The 16,204-nt window shown below is 39.7% G+C and overlaps 1 protein-coding gene across 1 annotated transcript in view; it reads left to right on the top strand.

The window, feature by feature from the left end:
• LOC109478691 (unconventional myosin-X-like) overlaps positions 1–16,204 on the top strand; it is a 64,061-nt gene that overhangs the window by 45,849 nt on the left and 2,008 nt on the right. The window contains 26 exon segments of the mRNA XM_019780359.1: positions 1,036–1,173; positions 2,271–2,314; positions 3,209–3,356; positions 3,806–3,926; positions 4,706–4,782; positions 5,171–5,436; positions 5,619–5,712; positions 6,046–6,244; positions 6,853–7,053; positions 7,494–7,650; positions 8,462–8,527; positions 8,529–8,584; positions 8,834–8,937; positions 9,360–9,553; positions 9,969–10,089; positions 10,408–10,491; positions 11,038–11,073; positions 11,959–12,095; positions 12,588–12,699; positions 13,181–13,293; positions 13,642–13,774; positions 13,909–13,963; positions 14,325–14,416; positions 14,680–14,766; positions 15,536–15,645; positions 15,789–15,873. Coding sequence (XP_019635918.1) covers positions 1,036–1,173; positions 2,271–2,314; positions 3,209–3,356; positions 3,806–3,926; positions 4,706–4,782; positions 5,171–5,436; positions 5,619–5,712; positions 6,046–6,244; positions 6,853–7,053; positions 7,494–7,650; positions 8,462–8,527; positions 8,529–8,584; positions 8,834–8,937; positions 9,360–9,553; positions 9,969–10,089; positions 10,408–10,491; positions 11,038–11,073; positions 11,959–12,095; positions 12,588–12,699; positions 13,181–13,293; positions 13,642–13,774; positions 13,909–13,963; positions 14,325–14,416; positions 14,680–14,766; positions 15,536–15,645; positions 15,789–15,873 — 3,030 coding nt within the window.

Genomic DNA, 16,204 nt, shown 5'->3' with positions numbered 1-16,204 from the left:
GGTATAAAAACAGCCATTTAGATTTCCCCACTGGTGAGCAGGGTGAATATAACTGACATGCACAAGGGCCACTTGTTGGTGACACACTTGCTAGCTGACCCCTGACATCCATCCATCCTGAGAGCAAACACCATGCTTGTACAGGCCCCAGTGATGCATATGTAGTTATGCAGACCTGTAACGGTTCTGCTGAAGGAATGTTAGAGTTTGTAAAAGCCCTGAAGCTTTGCAGGAATTAGGTAGATCACAGAGCGGCAGACTCTAACCATGTTGACAACTTTCCGTCCCCAGGTACTTGTTTTTAAGTCAAATGTAGGACTTTTTCTACCACTCAGTCTAAGTTGTGTATCAACTGGTAGGTCTAACGGCAATGTTGACAAAGTCTGTTTTTTTGTTTAGTTAGCTTAGATGCTGAAGTTTTCCAATGTACGGTTGCTCTAAAAAAGAATAGACAGCTCTCTAAGATAACAAACTAACCAGGGATTTACCCAAAACTCTGTAAGCCAAGGATTTTAAGCCACACTAAATGCAGTTCCAGTCCTGAGATCTGAGTGTACTACTGGGAGTACTGTCATAGCAAATATCACTGATGTCATTTTTAAAATGTTTGTGAAAAAAGAGCAAATTAAAAGCTGACGTCTTTAAAACTCCCCTTCACATTACTTTTGGTGAAGTGAAATCTGACAGCTTTGAAAGACATGCCAAACATTCTTTTACAGTCACAATAGCTAAGTTAAATGTTTCCTAAAGCAAAATTTTTCAAAATGTTTCTCAATACAAATTCAATACAAATTCAATTCTAAAAATCTTTTATTCATCAAAACCTCAGAAACTAACCCAAAAAATAATGTTTATGCCAAAAAAAAGGAAGAGGACAGCTGATGACCTTTTAAAACATTGTAACAAGCTTTAAATCAAAACTAAGTTCAGTATCAAAACAAATTTTCGGAAAAATGGATGCTACTTTTTGGGATGGGGGAGGGGGAGGCACAGTTACTTGTGCATAAGTTAAGAAATGTTTTGTGTGTGCTCCAGTTGGAGGATTGGGCCAAAGCGAAGCAGGAGTTAGCCATGCTGCGGGCACAGCAGGCTGAGGAGGCACGACTGGCCGAGGAGGCCAAACAGCGGGCACTCGAGGAAGAGAAGAGATTCGAGGAATTTGCCAAGAAAAAGGTACAGCAAGAAGATCTATTTTCTTTCCCCCACACTCTACCTCTTTAGAAAATGGTACCAATTGTAGTAACATGACATTGTGTTTTTTCTTAACATTTCCATTATGTTGTCACCTGTTCATTAATTGAATGCAATTGTTTGTAGGAAGATCTAGGCATAGCAACTAATCTATCTAGTTACAGTAAACAGAAAGTATTTTCAGAAATCATGTTGATTTCATCACCCTACAGGATTATTGTATCATCATGAAATTTGTATTCCTCTTTCACATTCTACCCTCTATTTGTATCAAACTGTATTGTTTTGACCACTAACCTGTACATGATTTTAAAGAGTTAACACCTATGCTAGCAGATGCTAGTGTACACAGGGAGACTTTCATTTGCAATCATCAGCCAATTGGTCTATGATATTGGAAAGAAAAGACCAAGGGCACAGCAGGCCTGGGGCACAGCTTGGATGTTTCAGCTTCATTTGAAAATGGCAGTGATTGGATTACAGTACAGGTGGTACTGTTGCCGAACCACGAAAATTAGTTAAGCATGGATTCTTATTATAATCACTTTGAGACCTCAGCTGGACACAGACACAGGCTTTCTCTTAGTGTCAGAAGGAGAGGTTAGATAGTGGAGTAAACCAATGTCTGTCTTTTGGAACCCAACATTCTGATCTCTCCATAAGATTGAAGATTGAAACTACCAAGAACAAGAAGAATTGTACTCCATTACTGTTTGGGAATAAGAAACCCTGACCTCTTGAAACTAACTACACTGTGACCAAAGTGTTATGTCACTGGTTTCCCATTGGTTAAAATGTTTTCTGGATAGTTCAGAATGGTTATGTGAGACTTCTTTTTCTAAAAGCATTAAATTACAATACACTGTTCAATAGCAGAAATGAGCACTTGGGTGTGTTATGCCTGTTACGGCTCTGTAGGAGGCTAACACTACAGTTGTTCCAGGCTGCCCCCAGTGTTCCCCTCACACCACAGGTCCATCTGTTCCCCCTGCCGCACCCTTTCACATGTAAAACAGGGTTTCAGCAGTCGAGTCATGGGACTAACACACTACAACAAACAGTGTTCCTCTTTGCTACAGGCTAAAGAAGACGCTAAGAGGATGGAGCAAGAAGCTATGTCAAGGTAAGAGAAATTTGCTAACTTTTTTTCTCTAATTACTAAATTAAATTTCATCTTCTTTTTTCCTAGTAGACATTGACATCTTATTAGCTTCTTAGAGATATAAGATTACAGGTTGTCCTTTTCTGTTTTTGTAAAACTAATGATTACTGTATTGTGTGCTGTGTTAATGCTTACCATGGATAAAGACAAAACAGGCCTACCAGGCTACTGTTACAGTCCAAGGATACCAAGGAGAGAAGGTATATCATACAAGTGTACAGCTCAAAATAGCTGACAAATGTTGTCTTTGGAGGTGCCATGGAATTTGTGAATCAGTTTTGTTTCGTGTTTTTAGATGTACATGTATGTGTAAGTATAGTGCCTGTACTACTCTGGGAGGGGTTTTCTAGAGTTAGATTTGAATGAAAATTCTGAAATAATGTTTTTCATTCACTAGAAGAATAGCTTTTAAAAGTGTTTTAGAGGAAATGGCTAAATTTAACACAGTTCTAAATGCAAAAGCTGATTTCAAATTGAGCAACATGTCTTTTGTTCACTCTTACCTGATATTGCACAACAGGTATGCTTCACTTTGTATAAATTAGACATAAGTTGACTTCTTTGTATGAACTACTGGTATACCTTAGAGTTGTTTTTTTTTTAAATTTTATAAATCAATGGAAAATACGTACAGTGAACCCTTCATTATACAATAATTCAAATCATAATGCTGATAATGAAAAAGACTCGAGAATAAAAATTACACCGTGTGCCCCGATGCTTCTGCAGATTTCCTCTTCTTGTAGCTATAGAATATTCTACTGTATGAAAGAAATTTACATAATTAAGAAAAGATTGAACTGCCCTAGAGTTGTTTCATCCAACCAAGCCTGATTGTTGTTGTACTGTTGTCAGGTTGAAAGCTGAAGCTGAACAGGAGCGGCGGCGGCAGGAGGCTCAGCGGAAGTGGAACCGCACGCTCAGCACCAAGAAGGGGGAGGAGAAGAGGGAATCTGTCGACTCCATGCTCAGCGAATCAGACGGCACACAGGAACGATCATCTGTAAGTGGAATCATGGAACATTCTGCAACATGTTTTGTTGCTAATTTTTATTCATTATGAATGAATGACGACCTTTGATAAATATTTTTGCCACACTGGGCTAAGTACAGGTCACAACAAAACATGAACTGATACAGTTAACAGATACAGAATAATGCAATAAAGATAATGGCAATGAACAGTCTAACCCGGAAAAATATTGCCAAATCTTTTTGCTTGATATCCAATTTTTATTTTTATTTTTTATTTCAACACAAATTACAAGTTGGTAAAGCTGAATGGTAACTTAAAGGTGATATAAGTGACCATTTGAAGTATTATACCTGGTACAAACAACTAGAAGAATATGAAATCTTTGCTGCTGAGATCTGGGGTTGAGATTTTATGATTAATGTGTACATGTATGACTATGAATGAGGATTGATTGACAGACTTGCTCACATTCGCAGCTTGATGAGAGTGGAGATGAGCTGGACATGGACCTGGACGATGAGTCTCCATCTTCACCCAAGAGACACAGTCTCCTTCCCGAGGTCACGCCGTACTTCCACGCCTATCTCATGATGAAAGGTCAGTACTACATTACTTAATACTTATCTCTCTATTCTATTCTCAATCTAAGTTATGCTTAAGTCAGGATTCCCAATTCCAGGGATGAAAAGAAAAATATAAAAGACCACAAAACATACAAAAAACTACCTACTCATGACCACCTTATGTGTAACATTTTATTCTTGATGTTAATTGTTAATTTTTTGTTCACAGAAACAGCCCAACAGGGTCCCAGTTTGAAAATGTGGCCTTTTATAATTCAGTATATAATACTGTCCATAGGAACATTAGTGCGAAGAACAAAATTCAAAATTGTGCTTCTAAAATAATTTCCATGTTTATCACACTGTTTGGGGAATATTCTGTTCGAGAGTGCTATCATGCATGAAGAATACAAGTAGCTGGTATCCATCCTGTGTAGTCTCTGCTGCAACTATTTGAACTTGTAGATGTGCACACAGCTTTATGTGTTTTGTTGATTTTCATTAGATGTACTTGGTTCCAGTACTGTTACCAGGGGAACTACAGAAAAGGCCTTTATATGCAGCAGTCTCTCATGCTAATCTAGTTACCAAATCTACATCATTCTACAATCATGTAGTTTGCACAGTTGTGTAGCTGGGCCTTTTGATCATAGTGAAACAACATGTAACAGGACTCGTGGTTCATTTCCTTGTCCTGGAAACTTGTAACTTCAATTTTAAATTCTTACTGACTAAAAAAATAGGTAATAGCCTGTGAAAAAAAATGTAATAGATACAGTACATGTTCTGACAAATTATTTACCTGTCCACCAGGTGGTGTGATGAATAGCTGGAAGCGCAGGTGGTGTGTGCTGAAGGATGACACCCTCATGTGGTACAGGGGTAAACAGGTGAGACATCTCAGGTGTTCAGATGATTCAGCAAAGTTTATGAGTTTGCCGACCTGTACATTTGAAACAGACTTGTTAAACAATCATGATTATAGTAGACGGCAGTGTTGTCTTGAAACTTTCATTTCCATTTGATTGCATAAGTTGTAACACATAACTTATGGGAAGGAAATACAATCAACAGCCATGCTTTAATCATCAGAAGACACCATAATCTAAGACAGATTACTATTTATAATTTCTGTAGAGTGAACCTATCTGATACAATACGTTGATGAAGGTTAGACATCCAGGCAATAAGATATGCCAAAAGACAGTTACTCAAGCCAACTGGATATGATTTCAGAAATGATATCTGACACAATTCTCACTTTGATTTCTACTATAGGCATCTCTAAAGTCAGGCTGGTTGGCAAAGAAAGGCGGCGGTACCGGCACCCTCAGCAGACGGTCGTGGAAGACTCGCTGGTTCGTCCTGCGCGGGACGACCCTCTCGTACCATGAGAACGACGAGGAAGGCGCCAAACAGCTGGGGTCCATCGACGTGAAGTCCTGTAAGGAGATCCTGGATAATGGACTGAAGGAAAACGCCCTGTCTATTGTGACAGAAGCAAGAACCTATCACCTGGTGGCAGAAACACCCGAGGAGGCCAGGTGGGAGCGGAATACATTGTATAGCTTAGACATTTTAACTCACTTTTAACTCACCTTGTTACATGTTATCTATAGCATTGGTTCCAAGTGTTAGATATGGATTGCCTGCGTTGAGATGAGAAGAGCAATGAACTTCAAGGTATTTTCTGAACATTGTGAACTCTTCCCATCCTTGCCTACAGCCAGTGGTACAATGTTCTGACCAGCGTCTACTCTGCCACTGATGAGGAACTCAGGGAGATGCAGGATGAGCAGGCCAACCCCAAGAACGCAGCTGTAAGTTCCAACATATTCATCATACAGTGTACTCAGTACAAAGACTTAGGGTATTGAGGCTGCAGTACCACTTTCAAACGCTAGGAGGCATTATGTAATGGTCAGCAGGAGTCTTGGGTTGCTTTGTCCTTGGTGCTGAAAGTGTTGCCAATAACAGCAATTTTCTTTTCAATTGCACAATGTGGTTGTTGAATGTCTAGGAATGGTTTGCACTTATGGCTATGTCTTATTAGCCTTTAATCTACATTTTCTCCATGTTCTGTCACTGTTTCAGGGTACCCCTTTCACCTACATTTCTATGCACAATATCCTGATGTTCTATTACTGTTTCAGGGTACCCTGGATGTAGCCCTGATTGACTCTGTCTACGCGTCCGATAACGAGTCGAAGCCGCACCAGTTTGTGATCATCACGGCGAACCGCGTCTTCACCTGCTGCAGCGACACCGCCGAGGAGATGCACCACTGGATCAGCTGTTTACAGAGGTCAAAGGGCGACGTGCACTCCGGGGGTCAAGACTTCATCACACGAGGTAATGGATAATGATAATATTACATAACATCAGAATTCAAAATGTAACAACCCTGAAAATAAAACTCTTGGGCACAAGGTTTCATCACACAAGGTAATGGAAACAAATGTCAGATAATATCATCACATGACATCAGAATTTGAAATGTTATAACCTTGAAAAACAAACAATACAGTGTTGTGATGTTTATCTGTTACTCAACAACTTGTATTGCCCTGTATTAGTAATTACATACATGGAGGCAGTGTTCTAGCTAGTGTCCATCTTTCTGTCATTCTGAAAGAATTGTTCCACTCCAGGATTGAAAAAAATTTTGCCCAATCCGTTATCATTGACAGACAAAAATCAGGGTGTAAAAATATGGAAAGAGACATCATTATACTGAGCTAAGTCTTCCAGAAAAATTTGCCCCTCAGAATGCAGGAAATAGTGTTTCGGGGGTTAGATTTCAAAATTTCCTGTGCTTGAAAATTTTATGCAAAACAAAGTTGGATATGACAAAAAAAAATTCAGACAGGCTAGAACACTGCAGCTTTAACTATCTACTATCCATATGGAAGTTTTATCAAGAAACTAAAGTTAAACCATTACCCCCCACCCCACCCCAGGTTGGCTGAGTAAGGAGACTGGTAAGCCCACAGGCACAGTGAACAAGTCCACCACCCTGAAGAAACGATGGTTTGTCCTGACGGCCCACTCCCTGGACTACTACAAGAGCTCGGACACCAACAGTCAGAAACTGGGAACCCTCATCCTAGACAGTCTGTGTCGAGTGGTGCAGGCTGATGCTGAGATGTACGAACAAACAGGTGTGTATTTCACAGCATCATGCATGCGTATTGTTCATAACACATAATTATTATGTAGATTACTACACTTGATTTGTATGAAACAAAACATAATAGGTTTAAGGCAATGACACTTTTTGACACATACAAAAAAAGCTAGAATTATGCTACTTGAAAACTTATTCTTAGACCATGAGTGGGAAGCATCTTGCAGGATGTTTAACTCTTTTAGCATATTTTTTGTATGAAGCAGCTCTTAAATTAGTTATCATAATATTGTCATCTTGTTTTATTAAGACCAGGTGGCTGTATAATACATTTCAGATCATTGTGATGAAATTTAAAAAATCATGAGTAAGAACAAAATGTATTTGCAAGTACTGCTAAAAATGTTATTTAAAAAGCTAATTCATCAGCAGAGACATATAAAAAAACAATATATTTTTTGTTTTCTGCACCAGGTTACTACATGTTCACGATCCACGGCCGTCGTCGCTCCTTCCACCTCTTCACCAAACTGCACACAGAGGTGCAGCAGTGGGTACAGTCTCTACAGGAGGTGATTGACAGCAAGGTTCCCATAGTAACACCTACACAACAGCTCATCACAGACCTCAGGTACGGTTCCCATAGTAACACCTACACAACAGCTCATCACAGACCTCAGGTATGGTTCCCATAGTAACACCTACACAACAGCTCATCACAGACCTCAGGTATGGTTCCCATAGTAACCCTGACACAACAGCTCATCACAGACCTCAGGTATGGTTCCCATAGTAACACCTACACAACAGCTCATCACAGACCTCAGGTATGGTTCCCATAGTAACGCCTACACAACAGCTCATCACAGACCTCAGGTATGGTTCCCATAGTAACACCTACACAACAGCTCATCACAGACCTCAGGTATGGTTCCCATAGTAACCCTGACCAACCAGCCAATCACAGACCTTAGGTATGGTTCCTATAGTAACCCTGACCAGCTAGCCAATCACAGACCTCAGGTACGGTTCCCATAGTAACCCTGACCAACCAGCCAATCACTGACCTCAGGTACAGTTCCCATAGTAACCCTGACCAGCCAGCCAACCACAGGTGCAGGATATAGTGCCTAAGAAATGATAGAATTAGATGCCATAGCAGCATACATCTGGCAATTTTTAGCAGTCGTTTGTGAGTCAAAATTTGAAACATTAGTTGCAAGACATCTTCCTGCTATTCAAGTATCATATTTGACATATTGAGCTTTTGAACTTTTACATGTATGCAAGATTGTAAATTTTGATATATTAATGACATGAGAATCAATTGGATTTGCTGATTTTCAGTATTAACAGAAAAAGAAGTGTTTGGAAGGTTGAAATGTTTTTGTAGGTGAAAGTCTGTTATTTGCTGTTGATCTCACCAAACCGTTGTTCCACAGAGATGCGAGTATGAACAGTGAAGCTGTGGACCAGATCTACCAGCGGAACCCCATCCTCAGGCACACCCCCACCCCTCAAGACCCCCCTCCTCCCCATGCCATATGGAGACGTCAACGCCAACTGTAAGTAACAAGTTTTACTAACTTTTTATTATCTAGCAAGGGAGCCATTGAAGATTTCTTTATTTTTTATTCAAATATAAACTCTGAAACAACACGGATATCTTGATCATGAGGGTCATAGTTCAAGCTTTCCACTTTTGAAATAAATGTGACATTTTTACTCTTTCTTTAACTCACGGTATATTTGGGCTTGCTAAAATTGCAAGACCAGCAATGCTTGAAGAGTGATGTTGTTTTTGATGTTCTTAGTGCAAAGAGAAAAAGGCTACACCAACCTGCAGGAAGAAGCAGTCAAGATCTTCAACTCACTCCTACAGATTGAGACTGCAGCTGACCAGATCTCCATTGTACAGGTCAGTTTTACCCAAGGACAACTCTTACATTAAATATTATCCCTGCATATCATGTACTGTAGTACTACCAGTATGCTATGTTTATATATGCGTACCATGCAAGCTCAGAAAAAAGTGTTTTAACATTTTTTATGCGAAATCAACTAGACCAAACCATCATATTGCATAGCTACTACTTTGCAGTGACTTTAAGTACAAACTTGTTGTCAAGGACTATGTTGAAACCTGCCATGGTGCAGCTATCTCGTAGCTGCATGTGTCCACATTTAAATATTTGGGTTCTAAAAACAATGGTCAAAACTGCCATGTACTGTCAGTATAGACAGGATCCTTACTACCAAAAAGTGTGATCCTTATGTAGAGATGGTCACTAGTACAGGTTTGACTGTAGTTGCTGAACTTAAGCTTTCTTCTCCCCCCAGAACATCCTGGAGTCGTGTCACGACCTGAAGTACCTGAAGGATGAGGTGTACTGTCAGCTGATCAAGCAGACCATGGGCGTGGCAGACGTGGACTCCATCGGGAACCTGCGGGTGTGGCAGATCATGGCCTGTATGTGCTGCGCCTTCCAACCAACCAGGAACGTTGTTAGATACCTCAAGTTCCACCTCAAAAGGTCAGGGCTCAGTTACGGTGTTCTATCTGTATCTGTATAGTTGTTAAAATGCCATAGCAGACAAGCTTTGCAGGCAATTACCTCTATCCTAAATGTACTAATGAGGAAAGGAAAATTGTTCCCTATTGATAACGATTTCAGCACCAAGGACAGAGCAACAATGTTTCCTGCTGGCCATCACAAAATGCCATCTAGTGTTCAAAACTGGTACTGCAGCATCACTAGATGAATTGTTTATGCGCTTTGAATCCTTATGCAGATTTGTTGTATTAGATACATTAGCCTTTTAACACTAGTGTAAGAGTAAAGTGTTATGTATTCAGACCATATCCTGTATATGAAGCACGAATGATGTACACAATTCATTCTGCAGCTTGATAATTATGGTAAAATTTATGTCTTGTCCTGTTTACAGATGTAAAGACAAGTTCCCGAACACAGAGATGTCCAAGTTTGCCACCTTCTGTGGGGACAGTCTGCGCAGGTGCAAGGGGAGGGAATATGTGCCGTCACGGGACGAGGTTATCGCAATTCTGGTAAGATAATACATCATTTCTTTGGTTCACAAAAATGTCATGTTAAAGAAATATCAGATGATACATTTCACTTTAAAACAGCAATATATTTTTATAAAGGTATGTACATGTATTGTAAAATTAGAAGGACGTAATGCTTTAAACTTCAAAAATTTGAAATGAATAGGAGGTACAAAAATGGTTATAGAGGGACATGTTTTAAACTCCCTTGAATCAAGACCACTAGTTGACTACTTTTATGTTATGGAGCGTCCAACAACCATGGCTGTTGTTTTTGGATTATTGCAATTCTGATTATCTTTTTGTTTTCCTTCCCAGGGTCGTCGTGATATGTACACCACCGTCCATTGTTACGGGAGCTCTTGTCGTATCAGTATCAACTCCTCCACCACAGCGTCTGAGGTTAGTTACCTTTCCTCCTTTGCCCTAACATGTACATTCACTCATTGTTTCCCAAATGCCCATGCAAAGTTCAGGGAACTTGATGAAGAGCAGTTACAAGTATGATATCATACATGTCCTTACCACTTTCTCATGAGAGGTTTGTACTTTTCAATATTGAGTATAGTGCACACAAGAAATATTATGACTCAAGCCTTAATGATAGTACATTTACACAAACAGCACTTTTCCTAAAAGTTACAAAACAACCATGGCAAACATGACCGAAATCATATAACTGTTGTTAAGTTTGAGCTTAGTTCCAACACCATAAATTTTCAGTCGATCTTGTGTTGGAACTAAGCTCAAACTTTAGAACTTATGGATTCTGCAAACACATATGAGCTGTCATTCAAATGACCAAAATCAGTCCTCTTGCCTAGCTACTTCAATACACAAGCTTCTTGTGTACAATAACACCCCATCACACAGTGCTAGTGGTGACAGTGAACTGCACAGATCCTTGTCGGAAGTTTCACACTCCTGCTCTTTGCTCCCTGCACATAGGTTGTGAAGCACCTGGTCCAGGAGATGAGACTTAAGGTGATCATCACAAACAGGCCGAGCTTCTGCTTTCACTCAGGGGACACCTCTGTAAAACAAAAAGGCTTTGCTAGCCCTTCTGTTCTGCCACAACAAATTTACTATCCACTGTGTAATGACTCTTGTTTGAGTTTTAAGCAACTTACACCACTTACAAAGTCAAGACACAATACAAAACTATCAATTTGTAGTATCTTTGCAGCTTTTGCAGAAAACATCTGTAGGTGTCTACAATCTAGAAAAATAAACTTGTGATGTACCCCACGATTTCATTATCCATCTTAAAACAGAAGAATTAGAGTTTCTTCAAACGTGGTGCTACATGCTGGTGATGGGAAATGGGCAATTATGGCAGCTATGCTGTTTGAAGAAACTCTGATCGTATTGTTTCTGTCAGAAATTTTATGTAGAATGTTTGCTTGGAGTATAAAACACAAGGAAAAAGACAACAGAAGTCCCTGAGTGCTAAGTAAAGCTCCTGGCTGACAGAAGTTGGTTGGTGGCTGTCAGTAGCTGTCAGTGGTAGAAGTTACTGGTCCCGTGGATGGTGTGGTGCATAGTGATAGTGTAACAAGCCTCAGATACAAGCGGAATGTGCAGCAAAACATGTTAATAATATGATTCTCTAACACAAATTCATGCCCAAAGGCTAATTGCAAGCAAGTTGAAAGTACATGAAGTACAAAATGTAAATGACAGTACACTTACAAAGAACAATACTGACCTATGTGTTGAAATGATTGAATTTGCTAACTGTAACAGTAACAGTTTTGCAGCATGTTTTGGCTGAGGCTATGACTTACGGTTCATCGGTGTTCAACTGAGTACCCAAATTGCATCCAAAGAAAGTTTGTATCTCATCCATCGCTGTTTGTTGTTTGGTAGGTTGTCCAGCGGCTGGTCCGAGGGATGAACCTTGAGGAGACCCACAACACGTTTGCGCTGTTTGAGAGGGGCGCAGGTCAGGACAAGGCCATTGATGGAAAGGCTATCGTGGCCGACATACTGGCCAAGTTTGAAAAGTGAGTCACACATCAATTATATCGTACTCTAAGTCTATTGTACCCAAACAGTTTTCTTTAATGTCAAATCATATATTCAGGACTGAGTTACTGTGTCCTAGACATACTTATATTGCAGAAAACAAAATTGTTGTTGCTGGCCACGCTTTCAGCACCAAGGACAGAGCAAAAAAGTTTGCTGCTGACCATCACAGCATGCCATCTAGTGTTTAAAATTTGTACTGCAGCCTCACTAGCCTAAGTCTTTATACTTTGAATCCATCTGCAGATTTTATTTGGATACACATGTATTAATTAACCTTTTAACACTCATTAAGCTTCACGTGTGCACTAAGAGTCAAGAGATATATGAAGCTTGTATCTGACATATTTAAGAATGAAAATATCCACCACAGACAGTAAAACCTTGTTGAATACATTGGCAAGTCCAAAACTGTAAAAAATGGAAAATTGTCTCAATTTTTGTTAATTTTGATCATCTCCTCTTTGTAGGTTGAAAGAAGAGGAAGAAACAGAATGGAAGTTGTTCTTCAGACTCTTCTGTTTCATGGACCCCCGCAACGTGCCCACCAACAGTTTAGAGTATGACTTCATGTTCGAGCAGGTATGATTCAAATTTTTCAAATTTTTTTTTATTTTCTTCCTCAAAACATACAATCAGCAGGGATACATACAATCATACATATACCCTGAATTGCGTACATTTTTTACAACACTTATGCAATATGCTGGGTAACAATATGCAGGCGGCTACCACAAATGCTAGCTACAACATTAAACAGAGCACTGAATCCAAAGCTTAGTCTAGGAAACAGACTTATTGTATGATCTGTTTCTTGACACCCCACATAAAAGTCACACACTTTCTGATATTCTCTCTTTGAACACTTAGTCTAGTGACCAGTTTTATTACTATGTCAAGTAGATAAGATTATAATCAGTGACATCTACATCTTGTATTAGGATAAAGTTTGTAATTTTCCTGCTAAGACCAACAAGATTGTAGACTATTTCTATTGAGTGTAATGTGCAGGACTGTACATGTGTACTGCAGTTTTCCTCACGTTTATGTCTGTTCCATGTAGGCCCACGAAGACGTAATCCACAACAGATTCCCGAGCTCCGAGGAAACTCTACAATACCTGGCTGCCTACAGGTTACAGTACAAGGAAGGAGACTTCAGCAAGAGTGGATGGATGTAAGTTGTTGTACAGTGGTATACTTTTCTATCAAACACATGTATTCCTTTAAAATGAAAAGAATTGGAGGTTTAGGAATCAATATATTTGTACTATCAAGTTTTTTGAATGCTGAATTCCATCCATGCTCAGTAAAGAGATGTATAACTGCATTAACAAAAGTTTAACACATATATATGTAACGAAGTACATGTAGAATCCATTCTTTTGCTTTGTATTCATACAAGGCAAACATATAGTGATAGCTATACAATCTTGTGGCATAATGAATGTTGTAAGATTTTTGAACATTACTAGAATTGTGATGTGCAATTGTAAGGGAAACCCTCTTTGCCCTTGGTGTACAGAGATGACCTTGGCCAAGTGTACCCCATGGAGAGGTTACGCAGGAGGGTCAAGTCCACCAAGGAGAACATCGCTCCGGTCAGCGACAAGACAGAGAGACCGGCCACAACCAAGAGGAAGTCCAACTTCCTAGAGGTAAGAACAAATTATGAACTTATTCTGTAGCAGCAAATAAGAGATCTAAAATGTCTTTAGCTCAATCATGATTATGATGGTTTGGGTATCAGTGTTGTTGCATTATCTTAAGTATTGTGTTTCTTATGTCACAGGGAACCTTAAGAAGAAGTTTTGGAAAGGGAGGACACAAGAAAGCAAGACAACAAGGTATGTTTCAGTTTACTCTAAGATTTTAAAGTTAAAATCTTGTTCCAACACAAAGAATTGTTCTCATCAAGAGCTTTCAACCAGTCACTCTAGTCTTCCTCAGTAGACTGACCCAGTGAGACTTGTCATGTGGCTTTTCTGAAGTGTGACGTCAACACTGGGTCAAAAGTGTCTGGTAAATGATGTCAGCCCTGTCACGGTTGAGTGATGTTTGCTGACTTGTTTTCATCCACAACTGATTCTATTTTGACTATAGCTAAATCAGTGACAGTGGTAAGCATGCCAGCTTACCACATCACTGTTTTGTAGTGGTCTGATTTGTCAACTTTGACAAATCTTCATGTTGTTTTCTGTGCCTCAGTCCTTGGTGAGGATGCCCAGCTGGTCCACCTACTGAAGGAGGAGGAGTCCAGCACCACCTCAGCTATCATCGCCAAGTGGAAGATGCTGAAGGTAGGATACAGAGAGAATTACAGAGAAAGTTTGTTATCTGAACAACTTCAATAGGACATTTTGCTCTATCCTACATCTTCAGAAAATATTGATTGGAATGTTTCGAGCGTCTCCATAACAAGCTTGCTCCCAAGGCATTGTCAACTGCATCCAATTTGGAATGTCACTTAGTCATACATGTATGTGTAGTTGATACTACTCTTAGGCGACGATAGTCTGGACATTGTGAACATTTGAGAAACTTGAGATTTTCCCATCTGCAGGGTTTAACAAAGGAGGAAGCCCAGCAGAGGTACATGCGAGCAGTCATGGACTGGTCAGGCTACGGGGCCACACTGTTCGATGTGGAGGTGAGCACTCTTTACTCGCTTCTTCTTAAGTTCTATAACATAGAAACTAGTGTATGTATAGCAATGTAGATGCCATACATTGACTTGTCACCTGAGTCTTTTATTTGATGTAAACAATACTACTATATTGACTTGTTGTGTTAGGCTTTAGTAGTGTACATTATAGTGTTGTACATTTCTTCACAGTGTATTCCAGGGCAAATCCCACGGGACGTTCTCTCTGCTGTGAGTTTTATGTTTTGGATGAAATGGTGATGGAACCTGTGTCCCATGTTCCCTAACCCCACTGTTGTCCACTGTTACAGCATGGCACCATGTTTTACCCCACAACACCACCCCCCATCCCCCATCCTGCATCCCCGTTCATGTTCCTAAGTTCAGGGTGTTTCAGGTTTTCTGGTGACCCATTCTGGATGTTATGTTTTAAGTTTGCCAGCATGAAACCATCACTCTGCATTCCAGTTTAGCAGTTGGGGCTTTATGGTGGATTGTAACCTTTATTGTTTTGGAATCATGTCTGTCTGATATATGTGATAATCATAACCACAGCTGCATTCAAAATACATTGAATGGCTTTTAGATTGTGAGATAGGATACAGAGAAAGAGACACCTTTGATGGTGTTTTAATCCATTTCTGAAAGCCAATTTCTTTCTCTTTTTAGTCACCAATACTTTTGTGTCCCTTTCCTTTTTTGTTTCTACTTTGAACACGGGGGTGACAGTTCTTTCTATGCCTACACAACACTAACTCTTGCGATCCCTCCACAGTGTAAGGACAGACAACACCCAGTGGACCTGTGGCTGGCTGTCAGTGTAGATGAGATCGCTTTGTACAAGAGAGGAGAGGAGAGACCGCTGGCATCATATGCCTATGACAGGTGAGTAGCAGTTTTCTGTTAGGCTTTGGATTCTGTATCCTAATAGTATCTTTTGCTGTTTCTGATTATCACCAAAGTTTCTAATTATCACCAAATTTTGCTAGATTTTCCACTGATTGTTCATGTCTCTATTGCCATTCTAGCATCCTGTCTTTTGGAGCACCTGTACCAAACACCTACAAGATTGTGGTGGAAGACAAGGAACCCATGATGTTTGAGACCAGCCAGGTAGGAAAACACTCATCAATCCCATTTTTGCATTATGAACAGCAGATTTTTGTTTCCAGTAAGTTATAGCTCTAAATCATAAATGCCTTTCCATTTCATGTCTTGCTGGAAAGGCTTTACTTAAATTATCATGGAAGTTCATCTGTGTTTGTACTAATCATAGTACAAGTCAATCCTTAACTTTATTCCAACACAAAGGGTACACAGGGATCAAATTTTCGACGACCACTGTCACATTCATCAATATTTGTTGAGAATTTGATCTATATATGTACCTTTGTGCTGAAATATTGTACTATGCTTCTACATGTACTTATATAGTACTGAATCA

The sequence above is a fragment of the Branchiostoma belcheri genome, unplaced genomic scaffold, assembly GCF_001625305.1.
Source record: "Branchiostoma belcheri isolate BF01 breed outbred unplaced genomic scaffold, Haploidv18h27 scaffold45, whole genome shotgun sequence".
Classification (NCBI taxonomy): Eukaryota; Metazoa; Chordata; class Leptocardii; order Amphioxiformes; family Branchiostomatidae; genus Branchiostoma; species Branchiostoma belcheri.
Note: the sequence above shows the minus strand (reverse complement) of the source record. Positions and strands in the feature narration are given on the sequence as shown.